Here is a 20,274-nt window from a genome sequence, read left to right on the forward strand (position 1 = left end):
ACATCCTGCAAAATCCAATTGTTTGTTATCTCACTTGGCTTAGCAGGATTTAACACAGGTGGTCATTCCCTCCTCCCAGAAATACCTTGGTTTTTCCTTGGCTCTGGGTTGCCACCCCCTCTGGGCTTTCCTCCCACCTCACAGCAACTCCTTCTCCGCCTCCTTTGCTGGATCCTCTTCATTTCCTGACCCTGAGACATGAGACTGCCTCAGGACATAGTCCTTGGACTTCTTTTCGTTGACTTTCCTCCCTTGGTGATGTCTTCTAACCTCGTGAATTGAAATGTCACTTACACACCAGTAACTCCCAAATGTATATTTCTACCCCAGACTTCTTTCCAGAATGCCAGATTCAGGACTCTGTTGCCTTGTTGACACCTCCATTTGCCTAAGGGGCATCTCAAACTCTTGTTCAAAATGGCGCTTCTGGTCTTCTTTTGGCCTTCTCTGGCACCTTCGTTGTAGTCGTTCAGTCCAAAACCTTCATCCTCCATTCCTCATTCTTCTGAGGCAAGACTCTCAGAGTCTTGCCACTGCCACGCTCCGCTGTTAGCAAGCTACCACCGTCTCCTGCCTGGATTGTATCACGGCTCTCCTGACTGTTCTTGCTCCCGCCCTTGCACGCGGCAGCTGGAGCAGTCTTGTTAAAATGTCAGTCAGATCACGAGACTCCTCTGCCCTAACCTTCAAAGGCTACCCATCTCACTCAAAGCAAAGCCCAGAGTCCTGTTGGTAGCCTTGCATGCCCTGTGGCAACTGGCTCCCATTACCTTCTACCCTCACCTATGACTCTCCCCAGAGCTCCCTCCTCTTCATCTCCTCTGCCTTGCCCGTGGTTCCTCCAACACAGCAGACATACCTCTGCCTTTTGGCTTTCTGCTTGCTCTTCCCTCCGCCTAGAATGCTGTTCCCCACATGCATACAGGGCTTGTTCCCTCACCTTCTCAACTCCTTGATGACTTGTCGCTCGATCCCTGGCTACTCTCTCTAAAATTGTGTTGTCTCTCCCTGCCCCCCCCACTCTTTCTCCTCTTTCCATGCTTTATTCTCTCAAACATTTATCCCCATCTAACCATACCATGTATTTTACTTATTTATTTTGTTCTCCTTCCTCCACTAGAATGTAAATGGAGGGACTTCTGTATGCTTTGTTTACAGTGGCATTCCCAGTGCCTAGAATACGGGAGGCCCTCACTAAGTACTTGTTTAATGAGTGGGTGGATTACCAAACTCACAGGAGAATCGAGAAAGAATGTGGCTGGCTCAGTGGAACCTTAGGAATCTGTGATCCTGGAGAAACACTATAACACACGTGTTCTGCTTAATAGGTTTGGTGGAACAACTATTCCCACAAAGCCCAACATAAAAATTTCATTTTCTAACTAGACAGATTATAGAATTAATAATCTTATTAAAGGATAAAAAGTATGTGTTTAATTCATTTATTCATTCATTCAACAAATATTTAAGTACCCTCCAAGTGCCTGACATTGAGCAGTTGTAATAGAGATGGCTTCTAATGTATATATGCTTAGGGATTTCCTTCTTCACAGAGAAGCAGGGAGTAACGTACTTAAACCTAAAGTTAGTGTAGCCATGGACACTTGCTCAAAATGCTCAAATGGCATCTCTGTAGAAATCACTAGACTAGCAGGTGTGTGTTCCAGTCACCTAATCGTCTGTTCTGTACCGTGACCATGATATGATTAAACAGAAGGAACCCATTGCTGTGCTCTTCCAAGCAGACGTTCCCTGCTCCCAGCAGAACCTCGGGCTAAGGAGGCCCCTGGCATGGTCTAGGGCCTGCCCTGGGTGTTCAGGCACAGTTCTTCCTATTCATGAAGAGCGAGCCCTGCCTGACATCCTTGAGGGTACTGGCAGCCTCCCAGATTCCCTCACACCCATTAAAATCATTGCACACCGTTCTGCTTCCTTCAGCGTGGTGCTTTGTAGCCTGCTTCCAGATACACGTGATTTTCTTTCTGAGTTTCCAGGTTTTCTGAAGTGCTGTTATGCGGCAATTTGCGAATAAATTCCAATTTCCTTGTCGTGCTTTTAGATGCCTATCCATTTTCACTGGCCCTGTTGGAAATCACCTCTTTCTGGTACTTCATTCCAGATTCTGTGCTCGTGGTGAAGGCAAGGCAGCCGAAGCCTTTCTTTGCTGCAGGAAATACATTTGAGATGACTTGCAAAGTGTCTTCCAAGAATATTAAGTCACCACGCTACTCTGTTCTCATCACCGCTGAGAAGCCTGTGGGGGACCTCTCCAGTCCCAACGAAACCAAGTACATCATCTCCCTGGACCAGGATTCTGTGGTAAAGCTGGAGAATTGGACAGATGCATCACGGGTGGATGGCGTTGTGTTAGAGAAAGTGCAGGAAGATGAATTTCGCTACCGAATGTACCAGACTCAGGTCTCGGATGCGGGGCTGTACCGCTGCATGGTGACAGCCTGGTCTCCTGTCAGGGGCAGCCTGTGGCGAGAAGCAGCCACCAGTCTCTCCAATCCCATTGAGATTGACTTCCAAACTGCAGGTGAGCCAGGAACCCTGTTGAACCACGGACTGAAGTAGAACGCAGCCCTAGGATTTTGAGCCAGTGGCCAATTTCTCTTAAACAGCTTTCTTTACTGAGATGTAATTCACGTGCCGTACAGTTTACCCATTTAAAGGGTATCATTCAGTGGCTTCCAGTATATTCACAGAGTTGTGCAACCATCACCACATTTGATTTGTAGAGCGTTTTCATTATACCCTGAAGAAATGCTGTCTCCCTTAGCTGACACCCTTCAATTCCCAGTTCTCCAGCAACCACTCATGTACTTTCTATCTCTATCAGCTTGCCTATTCTGGACGTTTTACATTACATTGATGGAATATAATACATGGTCCTCATGTCTGTTTTCTTTCACTGTAACATAGTGTTTTTCTCTTTCTTTCCTCTCCCCTCCTTTCCTTTCCTTTTCTTTTACTCTTTCTTTTTCTTTTCTTTTTCCTCTTTCTTTCTTTCTTTCTTTCTTTCTTTCTTTCTTTTTCTTTCTTTCTTTCTTTCTCTTTCTTTCTTTCTTTCTTTTTCTTTCTTTCTTTCTTTCTTTCTCTTTCTTTCTCTTTCTTTCTTTCTTTCTTTCTTCCTTTCTTCCTTTCTTTCTTTCTTTCTTTTTCTTTCTTTCTTCCTTCCTTCCTTCCTTTCTTTTTCTTTCTTTCTTTCTTTCTTTCTTTCTTTCTTTTTCTTTCTTTCTTTCTTTCTTTCTTTCTTTCTTTCTCTTTCTTTCTTTCTTTCTTCCTTTCTTCCTTTCTTTCTTTCTTTTTCTTTCTTTCTTTCTTTCTTTCTTTCTTTCTTTCTTTCTTTCTTTCTTTCTTTCTTTCTTTCTTTCTTTCTTCCTTCCTTCCTTCCTTCCTTCCTTCCTTCCTTCCTTCCTTCCTTCCTTCCTTCCTTCTCCCTAGTCTTAACTGTTACACAGTGTTTTCGAGAATCATCTCTGTTGTAGCATGTATCACTACTTCACTCCTTTTTATGACTGAATAACACTCCACAGTGTGGAGACACTACATGTTGTTTGTCCGTTTATCAGCTAATGGCCATTCGGGTGTTTCCAGTTCTTGGACTATTAGGAATGATCCTGTGAACATTTGTGTACAAATTTTTGTGTGCACCTACCACCCTTATTTCCTTTTTTTAATAGATGAACCTGAACTCAGCTATTTTAGCTCCTTTAGAGAACACAGTGGAGTGTAAATAAGGAGAAGAGGGCACTGGACCTCCAGAGGTGTTCCATGACTTGTCACACATGCAAGGTCCAGAGCCAAGTTCATCAGGGATCCCTAGGACTGAAGATGATGGGCAGTAATTTTGGCCTGACTTACAGAGCAGTCTTTCGACACAGGGGATAAGTATCCCAGCTTTGTTCCTCACCTGGCTTTGGGACTGGAAAAAATGTCCCATCAGTTAGTCGAGTTGCCAGAGCTGTGGTGGTATGGATGAATGTATCTGTCAGCCAGCTCATTAAGGATAGTTACCGGTGGTGTTCATGTGTGGCGGGGTTAATTAAAACAAGGGCATTTTTGTGTCTATTTGGAATTGATTTTGTTCTTGGTTAAGTAAAATGTTTTTATGTTATAGGACGGAAAGAAAGGTCAACTTTTTTAAATGATATGGATACATATTCTCAAGTAGAAATATTTCTTATCTGTGTAATTCATTAAACTCCTCTGAAATATCTGTGTGTTTTAGCAGGCAGATATTTAAAAGTTTTTGATCCCCCAATTTTATTTAGGATATAAAGATAAAGAATCATCATTTGTGAGTTTAGTACTGAATGTTTTCACTAAATCTGCCATAGATTCTAGTTAGAAAATTCTGAATGTGTAAATTTATACCCACATGTAAAAATTCAGGTATTAATTGAATCAGCATAATGAATACTAGATATGTGTTGAATTACATGATTACCTTTTAGAGTAAAGGTAAACTAGACCTTAAAGTTAATTTTTTTCTATTAAAGTTTTTTATTGATATTATTTTGTATTAATATAGACTATTTCAATATATGTATAATGAAATTATCTTCTAGCATCCTCCAAGCTGTTAACATTTAGATTAATAAAGAGAAAATATTGACTTAAACGCTTAGATTTGGAAAGAGCAAAGAAAGTGCAGGTTTCTTTTATTGTGTATCTGCTTGTTTGTTTTCTAATAATAGCTTCACTGAATTATAGTTAAAATAAAATTCACCCATGTAAAGTGTACAATGAATGGTTTTTAGTATATTCACGGAGTCATGCAGCCATTGCCACGATCTTATTCCAGAGTTTTTAACCACTCCAGAAAGAAACTCTATACCCATGAATACTCACTCCCCACCCCCAGCCCCTGACAGCCACTAATCTTTCTATCGCTGGAGATTTGTCTCTTCTCGACGTTTCGCATAAATTGAATCATATATGCGGACTTTTGTGACTGGCTTCTTTCATTTGACATAACGTTTTCCAGGTCCATCCTCGTTATAGCATGCGTCCGTACTTCGTTCTTTTCTGTGGCTGAACGATATTCCCTCGTGTGGATGGACCGCGTTTTGTTGATCCATCCATTGACGGACATTAGGTTGTTTCCACCCTTGCAGCTACTGTGAATAATGCTGACATAAACATTAGTGTACAAGTTTTGGGGAGGACGTCAGAGTTCGTTTCTCACCTAGGAGCAGTGCTGGGTCCTACAGGCTCTGTTTAACTCTGAGGAACCTCCAAACTGTGTCCCAAAGCAGCTATACCGTGTTATGTCCCCACCAGCGATATGTGAGGGCTCTGCGTGCCCCACGTCCTCACTAACCTTGTGATCCTCCGTCCTTTTCATCATAGGCAATCTGGCAGGCCTCAGGGCGTGAAGCTGTAGTTTACTGTGGTTTTAATTTGCATTTTTCTAATGACTGTTGATGTTAAGCATCTTTTCATGTAGCTATTGGTTGGGTGTATATCTTCTGTGGAGAAATGTCTGTTCGGATTGTTTGCCCATTTTTATTTTATTTTTTTTAAGATTTTTTATTTATTTATTCGACAGAGATAGAGACAGCCAGCGAGAGAGGGAACACAAGCAGGGGGAGTGGGAGAGGAAGAAGCAGGCTCATAGCAGAGGAGCGTGATGTGGGGCTCAATCCCATAACACCAGGATCACGCCCTGAGCCGAAGGCAGACGCTTAACCGCTGTGCCACCCAGGTGCCCCTGTTTGCCCATTTTTAAATTGACTTATTTATCTTTTCATTGTTGATTAGTCCGGTTTTTCACAGAGTCTGGATACAAGCCCCTTAACAGATACATGGTTTAAAAATATCTTCTCCCACTCTGTGGGTAGTTTTTTAATTTTGCTCATGGTGTCCCTTGCAGCACCCAAGCTTGTCATTTTGATGAAGTCCAATTTATTTTTCTTTTTGTTGCTTATGTGTTTTGTGCCTTATCTAAGAAACCATTGCCTGATCCAAGGTTGTAAAGATTTATGCCTCTGTTTTCTTCTAAGGAATTTTACAGTTTCAGCTCTTACATTTAGTGCTGTGACCTGTTCTAGTTAATTTTTATAAGAGATTTTATTTATTTGAGAGAGAGAGAGCGCACATGAGCCAGGGTGGAGGGGTGGCTGACAGGGAGGGACAAAGGGAGAAGGAGAAGCAGACTCCCCGCTGAGCAGGGAGCCCAACGCAGAGCTTGATCCCAGGACCCTGAAATCATGACCTGAGCTGAAGGCAGATGCTTAACTGACTGAGCCACCCACGTGCCCTGATTTTTGTGTGTAGCAGAGGATAGGATTCAGCTTTATTCTTTTGCATGTGAACACCCAGTTGTTCTCACACCATTTGTTGAATAGCCTCTTCCTTCCCCCTCGACTTGTCTTGGCACACTTGTCAAGAATCATTTAACCATGAATGTAAGGATTTTTATTGACTCCCAGTTCTGTTGCATTGCTCTGTATGCCTTTTCCTATACTGGGACCACATTGTTTGATTACTGTAGCTTTGTAGTAAATTTTGAAATCAAGAAGTATGAGCCTTCCAACTTTGTTCTTTTTCAAGTTTGTTTTGGCTTATTCTAGGTCCCTTGTATTTCTGTATGAATTTTAGGCTCACCCATTAATTTCTGCAAAGATGACAGGTGGGGCTTTGCTAGGAATTGTGTTGAATCTGTAGATCAGATTGGAGAGTATTGCCATTTAACAGTATTGCCTTCCAGTTCATCAACATGGAACATCTTTCTCTTTATTTGGGTCTTCTTTAATTTCTGTCAGTGGTGTTCTGTAGTTGTCAGTGTATAAATCTTGAAGTTCTTTCATTACATTTCTCCTAAGTATTTTACTTTTTGATGCTATCGTAAATGGAATTGTTCTCAATTTCCTTTTCTGTTTATTCGTTGCAAATATAGAGAAACACAGCTGATTTATATATATGATATTGGATTCTGCAAGCTTGCTGGACTTATTATTAGTTTTAATTGTTTTTTGGTTGATTGCTTAGGGTGTTATAAATACAATAAAACAGCATCTGTGAATAAAGACAGTTTTACTTTTTCCCTTCCAAACTGAATACCTTCTAATTCTTTTTCTTGCATAATTGCCCTGGCTAGCGCCTCTAGTGTAATGTAGAATAGTAGTGGCACAAGTGGACATCCTTGTCTTGTTCCTGATCTTACAGGAGAAGTTCTGAGTCTTTTCGCATTAAAAATCATTGTAACTGTGGGGTGGTTTTTTTTTTTTTCCGCATGGATGTCTTTTATTGAGTTGGGGAAGTTTTCCTTCATCAGTGGTTTGTTGAGTGTTTTTACCATGAAGAGATGTTGGATGTTGTCAAATGCTCTTTCTGTGTCTATTGAGAGTCAGGTGATTATGTGGTTTTTGTCTTTTATTTGTGTGTCTGTGTTATATAGTCTGTAGGAGTTTATTCCATCTTGTTTTACATTTGTTATTTGATGTTTCTCTAGAATTGTTATGGGAAACAGGGGAGACATAAAATCTTTTGTATTTCTGGGTGAGGTATGGGTATTGAATCATTTCTCAATTCTTTACATCTCTGCATAACAGACAAAATGACTGTAGCTTCCAGGTTGAATAGACTGGCTGAGATTTTTATTTTATTTAGTCCACGGAGTTGTCATGGCCAGTTCATGGTTTAATTAGGAGAAGTTGTCTTCCGATTCACCCAGCACAGTGCCCTCGCCTTGAATGGCTCCCAGAAAATACTGACTTGCTACTAAAGGGTCTTCACTTCCTAAAAATCAGCGGCAACACCGTAAGACACAGATAGCAAAGGGGTCCTTCCTGGTGTCTACCTTTCTATCCTCTGGTTTTGGGGTATTTGCCTCTTCGTATGAGGACCGTGTTTCCCAAAGGGTGCTGCTGAGTCATGAATTTCACTGACCCAAAGTGTCAGGGAGGAAATACAGATTAAATGTTATGGGGTTCAAGGTGTTGGCCTTTAAAAGAGGATAATAATAAAGTTTTTCTCCTTAGTAGAGAAAACTTGAAAATATGGTAAAGTAGAAAGAAGGAAGAGAATTAGCTAAAACCTACCCAACCCTGTTAATTTGTGTTGTTTATCTTCCTAGAAATTTTCCTTGCATGTTTTCTTTATGGCTGTATAAACAATTTTGTGGTCTGCTTTCCTCCCTTTAACCTTCTAAGATAAGCGGTTTTCATGTTAAAACTAATTCTAGGTAAATAACAACTTTAATGACTACACCTCCTAGAATTTATTTAGTCATTTTACCCTATTGATGGATGTGCAGATGGTCTGCCATTTTGGCTTTCACAAGAATACTCCTATTTACAGCGCTTTTTAGGGGCTGGAGTTAGAACATGGTTCTGTCAATGTTTGTGTTTAAAAGCTGAGTGTGGGCCACGTACTCTCTGCAGACCAGAAATCGGGACATCTAGTGACTCTGGTTCACTTAAATTTTCCGTGCTGTAGTCTGTCATCCATGAAGTTAACCAGACAAATACCCTCGCAAAAACAGCATTACCACAGAAATTGACCATAATAAAAATATTTCCCAGCCTGGGATAATGATCCACATTAATAGTGAGTTGTTGATTTCATTAGAAGGAAATCCACTGCTGTGAGTATTTTACAATGAAGGCCTTTTCCCAGACCCATGTCCGCATGGTGAGCCCCAGCACAAATGGTCTGTTGTTCTCACAGCCGCAGCCACTAGGGGAAATGAGAGCCATAACTTGTGACCTAGAAGGCATTTGGGGTTTTCTTTGGAAATATAAAGAAAAGAAAGTGAAATTTGTCCAAATTGGTAAGTCTTTCTGTGATGTTTCAATTTAGAAACCTAAATCCATCACGAGGATCTTAATGTTTTATCATTTTTTGGTCCCTTAGAAGGGGTCTCGGACACTTGAAGAAAACCCTTTGGTGTAGCTCTGTTTATTACCATGAAATTTCTAGTCAGAGAAAAAACATGGTCCTCGTTGCTCACCTTTTTTGCTGCTAACCTGTCCTCCCAGGTGGCCATATGTGGTATGAAGTGCTCTACAGTCATGAACACTGGGCCTAATCAGAGTCACTGGCTTAATCCTGTCCCACCTCGCTGCAATAAACTGAGCAAATCCAGGGTGGTCGGGACCTGTGGGAACTGTGACTGGGAGAGGGGTTGATTGAAGGGCAGGCTACCCACAAGTAGGTCAGGTTTCCTCGTCCTCTCTGCTTTCCTCCCTTTCCCGATGCCCCGTGACCACCATTCTGTTATGTTTTCCCCTGTGCCCAGAGTTGATCCCCTCCTGCTGCTCTCTGGTTAATCTGAACTCTCCGCCACCTGCTCAGGGCTGCCCCACCTCCCTGGGTTGCCATCTCCTCCACCTGCCCTTCGCCTTTCTCCCAGCAGAACTCCAGCTGCTCCAGTTCTTGGTTTGAGGAAAGCAGTCCAATGAGTTCATCTTAGCATTCACGGTGAAGTGAAGATACAGCCTTTTTAGCTCTTTGCCTCGTTGGTTTGTGTGACCTTTACACACTGTCTCAGTCTTTTTTTTGTATGTTAAAGTACTTTTTCCTTTTTGGTGATCTGATTTAAAAGGTAGTAGTAACACTTGTATTCTTAGCTTCTAATGAGTTTCAGAATCAGTGTCCAGGGCCATCTCTTTTTGCTTCCCAGGAAATCCAAGGGAAATCGCATGGCACTGGTATTCTGGAACCTTTTTCAGGTTTGCTTGTTCTTATTAGGATAAGGTAAATATCGGGCTCTTAGGATCAGGTTGACTTAAAGCTATGCAATGCTGTCACCTAAAACTGAGGAGTAAAGGGTTTAAATATATATATATATATATATATATATATATAAAATACGTAGCCTGTCTCTCTCAGAAGGGGATAGGAGCCAGATTCCTTCCATGCAAGGCATACTTTTTTAAATTTAATTAATCACTTATTTATGCCTAGTCATCAAATAGCATCATAATAATTGTACCTTCAGTCACCTGCATCTAACTGACTCTGTGGTAAATATTACTAAATTCTAGCACTAAATTCTATGTGTTCAGTCTTTATACTTCATACTTTCTTGCTCATTTTTATGCTCACAACTCAAGAAGTAGGAGCATCTCGGCCCTGCACAGTTAGCTCAGTTTGGGTAGACATGTCTTTTGGCCTCTGCAAGAAGGAAACTCTTTTTTAAAGCAAACTGAATATCAAGGGAGTGTTCTCAGGAAGGTGTGCGAGTCTGGGTAGTGTTTTGAAGCAATACCGTGCTGCCTCGATTTCCCCTGACAGATTGGTGTCGTGCCTTTGGTGCTTCCCATCGTCCCCTACCGAGTGTCGTCATGGTTGGCATGTCTGTCTGCTGACTGCATTTCAGCCTGCTAATGGCAGAGCCCCTGTCCCCAGCACGGCGAGGCCTCCCTCCCCATCAGAGCCAGAAGTGTCACCAATTCAGTCCCGTTCACTTCTAGGCCGAGGAAGTGAACCATGCAGAACCAGAAGCAGCAGCCGGGTAGCAGGTGGGGGTGGCCTTCCAAGGGGACCATGGCTGTCGTCAGAGAGGGGGTAAAGGAAAAGCCAGAAGCAAAGGGCATTCTGTAGGCAGAGATCTGTTGTGGTTGTAATTCAGATCATGCTCATTTTGGCTGTGCCTGATGCACGTGTGTCTCTGAAGAGAGGAAAGACAGCCAGAGAACACCACCCAGCCCAGTCCCGAGGAAGGTGGGCCGCCCATGAGAACGCCAGCAATGGAAGTGAGACAAAAGCGTGAGCGGGACTAATGAGGTGCTGTCACTCTCTTCCAGGGCCTGTATTTAATGCCTCCGTGCATTCGGACACACCGTCGGTCATCCGGGGAGATCTGATCAGACTGTTTTGTATCATCACTGTCGAAGGAGCAGCACTGGACCCAGGTATCTCCGTCTCCTTGCCTCTGTTGCTTTCTCGAAATGCCCCTCGCGTCATCCCCACTGTGTGACACAGATGTGGAGGTGGCGGGTTGGACGGTGTGACTCCCCAAACTAACTCGCTCTGTACTTGGTACTCAGTAGGTGTTTAATAAATCCTCGTCGATGGACTCCTCTGTTAGGTGATCTGGAGCCCATCCGGACGTAGGCGTCGGAGTCGTCAGGGCGGTCGGTGGGCCTCTTCCATAGCAGCTTCAAGCTCACGCTGGTTTGAAACCTACCGGCCACGTCCAGCCCCTTTACCTTGTCTTTCATGTGTTGATTCATTCAGGTACTTATTGGGCGTCTTCTAGTAACAGGTCCTGGGAATAGAGGAGGGACCAAGGGCTCCCCATCATGAAGCTTGCAGCCTGGTTAAGGAGACGGACGAGAAAGCAGTCCTCATATAATATATCAGATGGTGTTAAGTCTATGGTGGAGGACAGAGCAAACTACTCGTTTAGTGACCAGGCGGTGCTTTGGTAGTTTAAATTCTTGGGAAATCTTTGTAGACCTTTTCTTGGCAAAAAATATTAGCATTGCCAACAGAGGGCCTAAGAGCTGTGGGCCGTCAATCTTACACCTTGTCTTCAGTGGCCAGTGGGTGTCCCTGCCTCACTCATAGACCCTCGGGGTTTGAAAGAACATGAAAGGTGTGTCTGTTGCTGAGCAGGACGGTACCCACCACTGCCTTCTCCTGAAGAGGCCGTGGAGAACCCAATTCATTGCGTGGGGGCTGCGCTCTCTCCTGCATGCATTGTCCTTGGACATCTTTGTACCGCCCACCCCATCACAGGCAGAGCCCTGGCTTCTCACTGAACGGCGCCTTGAAGAGGCCAGATTGTATAATGCGCTCACGGTTCTGTGCAGAGACCACTGGGCATGTGGCCCTGGGGTGGAAACTGGAAGTGGGTTTTCATTCCGTGGTAAGGGCAAAGAGAGGATGGCCTGCAGTGAAACCAGAGTGGACAGCATGAGCAGGATTGGGCAGGGCTGGCGTCGAGCAGAGGCCTGGGTGGCCGCCAGCCGAGGTCTAGCTCTTATGGGACTGCTGATCAGAGGGGCAAGTGGTAACTAGTTCCAGGTCGCCAGTTACTCCGGTAGGAAGTCTCTTTGGCCCCGTGGGCCAGGTGGTCTCCGCAGCAACTACTTGGGTCTGTTGAGGTTGGTGTGGAAGCAGCCGTAGACAGTAGGTAAGCAAATGGGCTTGACTGTGTTCCGGTGAAGCTTTATAGACAAACACAGGCGGTGGGCTGGCTTTGGCTGCAGGCTGTAGGCTCCTGAGCCCTGCATGAGCTGATGGATACCGGGTTGGTGCTCTTGGGGGACCTGAACATGGCTGAGCTGCGGAGGTAGGAAAAAGAAGGTAGAAGAAAAGGAAAAAGAATCCATCCATCCAAGCTGTGTTCTCAAGGGCACAGGGTGGGGAGCCCTGGTCTTGAGTAAACTGAGGTGCAGAGGATCAAGGACACAGAGTGGGATTCTGAAGGGAAAACGAAAGTGAAAGTAGACGAGGCTGCCAGGAAACGGGGGGAGGGAATCCCGTCCAGAAGTCGGCACCATGTTTACCCTCAAAGCTCATGGATGATATATACAAAAATAAATCATTGAAATGTTCTTTCCCAGTAAATTAATGGGTCACCATTTGTGCCCTTAATATAAAAGTCTTTTCCTCCAGGGTAATTACAGAAGCTATAGGTGGCTGTTATCATGCAGATCACAGTTTTCCAGAACTTTGCACTCTTGGACTGTGTGGGTGGAAGATTCTGAATAATTAAGCACACGCTGTAATTTACTTTTTCCTCACGCACCCGATGGGCTGTGAAGGAATTCTCTTTTGGAAAGGACATACCGCGTCAGTGGGCCGAGCGCCAAGGCACTCCTGTGCCCAGAGGGGGAGGGACAGGGCACATCACCGCCCTTTGGAGGCAGTGTCTTAGGTCAGGTTCTCTAGAAGCAAAGCCTGAGACAGGCATGCAAGTGATTGAGGACATGCTCCCAGGGAGCGAGGGAGTCAGAGCAGGGAAAGAAGCCAGGCCAAGACGTGCATTCAGAGCAAATCTCACCCCCTGGGGAGCTCTGGAGCGTGGGTGGTACTGCAGAGGACGGCCTCCGTGAGGTAGGGTGCTGGGCTTTGAGACTCCGCCACTCCTCACTGTCCACAGGCTGAGTGGTTGGGGAGCAAGGGTGTTTCTTGACCTCCAGGAGGTGGCTCCCATCAGTCGAAGCCGGTCCTCTGGAAGAGGGCACCGGTGCGAGAATGTTAGCAGCCAGCAGCCTCAGCAGCTGGCCAGCTTTCTCCTCTGCCGCCGGCGGTGAGAGCTCCCTGTTCCCAGCGTCTGTCCGTGGACCGTGTATTTTGTAGTGTGGAGCTGAGGATGTCCATGGTGGGCAGGCAGTGAGCACTTACTGTGTGCCAGGCAGGTGCGGTTCTAAGCATTTCGCAGAGATGACTAACTTAACCGTGGGCGAAGTTGTGATATTCCTTTTACAGCGGAGGAAACTGAGTGGCAGAGTTAAGTCATTCCTGCAGGCCACGTGGCTAGCAGGTACTGGTGCTGGGAGTCTAGCGTGGTAGGTGGCCCTGCAGGCTGGCCACAGCCCCGTGAGGCATGGCGGGCCTGGGGCTAGAATCCGTGCCCACGTAACGGGGACACAGTTGTGACTTCTTGCCGTCAGGACCCACCCAGCCCTTGCAGGTGACGGCAGCGCACCGTGGGGGTGTGAGGGCACGAGGGCGTTGACAGCACTCCCTCTGCCCCCAGGGAGTTGGTCTCTTGGTAAGAGATGACCCCTGGCACTGGCAACAATCACATTTCTGCTCAAGTGCCACAGCGGGCCGATGGGGAGGAAAGGAAGGTACTTGGAGCGTTGGAGTGGAGAGCTGTCATCCTGTAGGAGGGATTGAGGCTTGCCCTGGCCCTTCACGTGTTCAGAGTGAATTAGAAAGGAATCATCATTTGGATAATTTTGTAGAAAGTCTTGCTTTTCATTTTGCTTCTCTATTCCTTTCTAATACAGAGGCACCTGAATATGATTTGCCTTAAGTTAGTGCTGTTTGAGGACATTAGTGTATTTTCACGAAGCCAGGAAATGTGACTTTTTGTGTAACAGAAGTGGTGTCATTTAACATTTATAGAGAAAGCCTTATCAGGTAAATTTAAGATAAAAAGTGTGCGTGGCCTTGCCGTCCTTCCTTGCCATGCTGAATGCGCCTGGGCCCGCCACAGCTGGTGTCAGTAGGGAATGGCCAGAAGAGGAGGTCAGCGGCTTGCAATGCGTGCTCCGTCTTCACGTGCCAGAGTCTTCTTCCTCCTGTGCCCATGTTGATGTGTTTGAGGCTGTCAGGACCTTAATTTTGCAGAGTGCTTTGACATCACCATCCTCTCTGGGACTGTTCACCTGTGTTCCACTTTCTCAGCTGGACGTGTTTTTCCTCTTGCTTTGAACTTAAGCACATCTGCAGGGGAAAAAACAGCGAACAATAAAACCTAAACTGTTGGGACGCCTGGGTGGCTCAGTCAGTGAAGCATCTGCCTTGGGCTCAGGTCATGATCCCGGGGTCCTGGGATCAAATCCCGCATCGGGCTCCCAGGGAGCACGCTTCCTCTCTCTCTGCCGCTCCCCCTGCTTGTGCTTGCTCTCTCTCTGACAAGTAAATAAATAAAATCTAAAAAAACAAACAAACAAAAACCAAAAAAAGCCCTAAACTGTTTACAACTCTAAATTTTGTACGGTTCACTTTACGTAATGTACCTTTTGTCCTTGACTGCATTAGTGTCCTCCCGGTCTTGGGCTCTTCTGCCTGAAATGTCAGGGGATCCTGCTTTGGGAAACGGAGCGTGCAGTGTCGCCACGTAGCCGCTTTACGTACTGTGTTCCCGGGAGATGGTTTTGGGTGTTCCTTAGGTTGGGTGGTGGTGGCGACATGGTTAAGAGGGCCGACCCTGGAGCTACACTCTGGGTGAAGCCACGTGTTGTGCTGCTCCTGGCTCTGTGACCTGGAATGAGGTGTTTGGCCCCACCGTAGACGGGGGAGCGTGGTGTACCTTCATCGTGGGGCTGGCCTAAGCTGGCCCCCGGTGACGTGACGTGCGTGTTAGCTACACATGGGATTTCTGCCCGTGGCACTGACCCAGGGTTTCGGCTTGGTCTGTCCTCCACAGACGACATGGCCTTTGACGTGTCCTGGTTTGCGGTGCACTCCTTTGGTCTGGACAAGGCTCCCGTCCTCCTGTCTTCCCTGGATCGGAGGGGAATTGTGACCACGGCCGAGAGAGACGGGAAGAGCGAGCTCAGCCTGGAGCGCGTGAGCGTGCTGGAATTCTTGCTGCAAGTCCACGGCTCCGAGGACCAGGACTTTGGTAACTACTACTGCTCCGTGACTCCGTGGGTCAAGTCCCCAACGGGTTCCTGGCAGAAGGAGGCCGAGATCTACTCCAAGCCCATCTTTGTAACCGTGAAGATGGATGGTAAGAATGACACGCGGTGGAGTGTCGGTGCTGCGCTGCGGCTGATGGAGTCAGGTGGCCCCCGTTTGAGAATGTGCCGCAGCACGGCCTGCTCTCTCCAGACCTGGCCTGGGCCCGTACCCCGAAGGAGCGCACACAGGCCTTGCTGTTTCCCCAGGTGTGGTACTGTGCGTGCGAGGCACCACTGGGAAACGATTTTTAAGACTTCCTGGAGAGATTTCTGATGCTTTCTGTAAATTCTGTGCAAACCCACTTTCTTTGTCATAGGGTTGGCATGGATTCTGCCAGGCAGAGGCAGAGAACATCATCGAGAGAGTGGGTTCTGGTCCCCAGCGGAGGCAGTGAGTGGGTTCCTGCTGCTCCTGACCTCCTCTTGGTTTTGCTTCTTGGAAAAGGAAGGCTCCACCTGGTATCACTAAATAGAGGGGGTTCTTTCTGGAACCCGGAGATGGGAAGGGTTCTCCCTTCCCACCCCTGTGTTCCCCGAGCATCCAGAATGGGGGCAGTTGTCCCTTGGCTAGTGAGAAACTAGTCTTCTTTGCAAAAAGCTTCAGAGTGAATGTTAACGGGGAAATACCACGGAGAGCATTAAAACCCTAGCACCTCCGAGAGTTGGGCGGGGCCTTGGAGTGTGTTTCCCTGATGGGATGTTGGTCTGAGGGAGACTGGAATTGGAACCCCAGCTTGTCTGCAGATGACTTAGCCCTTGGGATCCTTTGTTTCCTCTCTTGTACAATGGGGTAACAGTCTTTCTTCGGGCTCTTCTGAAAGGTGAGCCACGTGAAATGTGAGGCAGCAGCCAGCATGCCAGCATCCGCCCCAGGAGTGCTGGTGCTTCTGGGAGGAGAGACTCGGGATTTGAATGCGGGCGATCTGTGCAGTGTTTGTGCCTTCCTGAAACTTCGTCATTTATACCCTGTTTGCATCTTAGAAATTCCTTGCTTGATGTAGCTCCATATGAAAACCCAGATTTCCCGAACAAGGGAGCGATTATTCACTTTGCTGGATAATTTACTATAGTGTTACTTAAAATAGCTCCCCGAGTACACTTCAGTTATTTGATGCATCGCGTTGAGTTATGAACCGTTTTTTTAAGGGTGCATCTGCTGCTGAATGCGCGGTGCCCTTAGCCTGACTTTTAAAAATCCATCTCCTGCCAAAACCCTAAAAAGCAAGTTGACATTCAAAGACATCAAATGAATTCTTTTTCCTGGTTTTTTTGTGTCTCCCCACACAACCGGGTGGGGTGTGGTCTGCTCACTTCGTGCACAGATAAGAGTGCTCCTGGAGAGAGAGAGAGAGAGAGAGAGAGAGAGAGAGAGAGAGCGAGCGAGCAGCAGGCATCCCTTTACTCCCGCCCTCGCAGTGCTGAACGCCTTCAAGTACCCGCTGCTGATCGGCGTGGGCCTGTCCACCGTCATCGGGCTCCTGTCCTGCCTCATTGGGTACTGCAGCTCGCACTGGTGCTGCAAGAAGGAGGTCCAGGAGACGAGGCGCGAGCGCCGCCGACTCATGTCCATGGAGATGGACTAGGGCCCCGCCGGGGAACGGCCGGCGGGCCGGTGTCGGAGCGATTTGGGCGGGAAGAGGACAGCAAGCTTTTCACGCGCAGTGTGTGACACTAAAAACCAGTCCTCTCTAATCTCAGGTGGGACCTGGCGCGCTCCTTCTCTGCATGTCCAGTTCTGAGCGCGGACACGTTTACCAGCACACGGCTCTTCTTCCCACGGCACTTTCTGGTAGAACAGTCGCGTGTGTGTTTTCCCAGCTGCGGCTTTTTAATGGTTACCCCTTCGCCTCATTTTTTTTCTCCTGCCGGTTTATAGATCTCTGACCTGCGTGTGTTCGTGTGTTTGGTTCCGAGGGGTTGCGGGGAGGAAGGACGATGGCTCTCAGAGTTCTTGGTCTTGGCGGGGAGGATGGAGCTGCCCGCCGGGAGCCAGCTCCCCCACGGGGGGTCCGTGTTCCAAGAGCTGCCAGTGCAACCCTCTGCCCCGCACAGACCTGTGCCGAAGGCTAACTGGTGGCTTTTACCACCCTACCCACCCCGGATTTTCAGGGGTTTAGACGACATTTGAAATCTAAACTTGCAGTATGTAACTTCTTACTGAGCCCAAATGCTTTTCTTTTTTTCCTATTTTTTTTTTTTAATGCTTCTCTGCCCCCTTTCCATTTCTTTCATATTTGCTTTTATGTGAGCGTGCTGACATGGCCCTGGAATCTAGAATTTGGCTCTCCACCAAGCACCTTATCTTGCCACCTTAGCCTTAAGAATGAATATGAATATGAAGAAAAATACACAGCCACCTCTATCCAGGGCAGTCAGACGGTGCTCCAGGAAGAGGAGGTTGGGGAAAAGGGAAGGAGGAGGCACTCGGCTGCAGTGGTTCTGAGGCCACTGTGCCTCAGGGGGCCCCCCGGGAGAGCAGAAGAGGGTCCTGGGAGTTAGATGTCCGCAGCTCGTGCCGGGAGGGGGCGGTGGTGCCCGGGCTGTGTCCGGAAGAGGGAGCCACTCCCGTCTCCCTCTCCTGCCCTTTGCGGGCGGCCAAGGCCTCAGCCACCAAGGGACCACCAGTGGCACCCACGGGCTGCTTGGGCTCCTTCACGGGAAGGTGTATTGCTGCTTGCAAGACTGCCTGACTTCACAGAATCAGAAATTGCCTGGAAGAAAACCATGCATTTTCCATGACCTTTTCAGTCCTTCAAGTCTTTGTAAGATCCCCTGCAGGAGGTTAGCGAGAAAGGGTATGCTTTGTGATATGTTTGCTTTCCTGTTAGGAACACGGAGGAAACCAGCAATTTACTGCCGTGTGAACAGCCTACAAAGTAGATCTGAGAGCAATCCGTTTTGCCCAATTGCTCGTACCCGGAGTAGGACACGGACCAAAAGAGATCCTCTGCTCCCGGAGGCGGCTGCCCCTGCATAGCCCTGGCCTTTCGGAAGCATCCCAGTGGGGCTTTCTGAGGCTCCCTGGTGACTCATGCCCTGCATTGCAATCCTCTGTGCTTTTATCCTGGCTCTGACGGATCTAACACTGCTCTGTCTTCCGAAGGGAAAAAAGATTCGTTTGTTTTGAGCAATAAAGTCATACAAAATGATGGCCATTCATGTGTGGCTCTTTGTCACAATGGGCCGGACGAGCTACACTCCCCCCACCCGGCTCACCATCGTCCCCGTCCCCACCACTTCCCTCACTGTGCTGCCCACAGTCCATTCTGCCCTTGTCACCAAGTCTCCCCTCCCCCTCCGGGGGGGGGCGGGGTGTGTGCAGAGCGCCACCCAGCTTCCCCTTTTTGTTCTGCCCACCTAGGGGACCCCTCCTGGTCAACGCTGTGCTCATGGTGGCGGCCCAGATGATTCCAGGCTCAGTGTCTGCCCCACCCAAGCACAGGCGACCAGAGGAAGAGGGGGAGGCCTTGACAGCGCTAGATTCGGGTCTTTTCTACCCGTCATTTCCCAACGATGTGATTTCAGAGGAGCTGGGACACAGGTGATTGTATATACAGGAATGCAAAAGAGAACACGTATTCACAAGGTGCTATGTTAGTGACACCAGTGCCCTTTGAGCCCACATGGTTAGCACTCCTGAAAGAAGATTCAGGGTTGTTGTAATGCAGGCCCTTCTTGGTGGAGGAAAGGGTACTTAGCTGTGAGTGTGACCAGGTGGCCCAGGTCGACGTAAGACCGTGGATGGGTCCCAGCGGACACTCAGCAGGAGAAGTAACCTGTGCTCACGCACTGTACCGTCTCCTTTCAAACTGCCGTTGGAGCTCAAGGCCGGGGTGATTCAGGCATTGACCCCCACCCCACCCTCTGATCGTGGGCCCAATGGCAAGTCGCCTATAGGGGCCGGGCCGGAGGAGGAAGAAATCCCAGGGTCTTGTCCCAGGGAGCACATTCCTTCCAGAGACAGAAACTGGCCTGGAATGTGTGTTCTTTTAAAAGTGTGAGATGCACTCTTTAGCTGTACCAAATAGGGCTCCCCACAAAGTGCTCTTCTGCAAGGGGTTCCTGCCAGAAGCACTCGTATGAATGGATGAAGAACCTAGCCACAATTCACGCGGATGACATTGCACTTCTTAACAAAAAAGAAACTTTATAGAAAGTTTGGGTTGTTTTTTTTTTTTTCTAATCACAAAAATATCCCCAGAAAGAGCCTGAGGTGCGTTCAGATAGAATCCTCGAAATTACTTTAAATTGTTTACTTTTTAATGTTTACATACGCTTTTCACTTTTTAAAAAAAGAAAAAAAGAAAAAATGCAAACTCTGACTTTTTAACAACTTTTCAGATTTTTTCATGGGACGGTGGAACTCTGACTCACCAACTGGATTTAAATCTTACTTTAGAAATGTATTTATTTGTGTGTTTTTTCCCCTCCCTACCCACGTGGCTTTCCCCTAAGATCCTGGCAAAGGACGCCCCTCCTGCCCAGACCCTCGTCTGTTCTCCCCGGTGGCTCTGGCTTCTTGTTTTGCAGACTGCCTGCAGCCATGATTTTGTCACTGACATCTGTGAGCCAAAGACTGAGCCTTTTTGGCAGGAATAATAAGCAATACTACACAACTTGCTACTTTCAGAAAACCTTTTTTTTTTTAAGCTTCACCGATGACCACAGAGGAAGAAGGGAACTAGGATTTGGGTAAGTTCTCCTCTGCTGTTTGAGCAAATTCTCAGTGATAAATATTGTACGCAGATCTCTAAGAGAAAAAAGTTGACTTTCCGTCTTTCTTAGCGCGGCACATAAGGAGCCGGATTTTACGTAGACAAAGAAAGGGTCTTGTGTATTTTTGTCCATATCTGATGTTATCTGAACTAATTGTATTGTTTTATACTGTGACCACAAATATTATGCAATGCACCATTTGTTTTTTATTTCATTAAAGGAAGTTTAATTTAAA

General features: G+C 46.9%; 1 protein-coding gene across 1 annotated transcript in view; it reads left to right on the forward strand.

Moving 5' to 3' along the window:
• Positions 1-20,274, forward strand: part of PTGFRN (prostaglandin F2 receptor inhibitor) — a gene marked incomplete at its 5' end in the record, with an annotated part of 42,431 nt that extends 22,157 nt beyond the window's left edge. Inside the window, 4 exons of the mRNA XM_034641761.1 lie at positions 2,120-2,539; positions 10,761-10,868; positions 15,068-15,373; positions 16,740-20,274. Of these exons, the coding sequence (XP_034497652.1) occupies positions 2,120-2,539; positions 10,761-10,868; positions 15,068-15,373; positions 16,740-16,906 (1,001 nt within the window). The remainder of the gene's footprint in view (positions 1-2,119; positions 2,540-10,760; positions 10,869-15,067; positions 15,374-16,739) is intronic.

The sequence above is a fragment of the Ailuropoda melanoleuca genome, chromosome 2, assembly GCF_002007445.2.
Source record: "Ailuropoda melanoleuca isolate Jingjing chromosome 2, ASM200744v2, whole genome shotgun sequence".
NCBI lineage: Eukaryota > Metazoa > Chordata > Mammalia > Carnivora > Ursidae > Ailuropoda > Ailuropoda melanoleuca.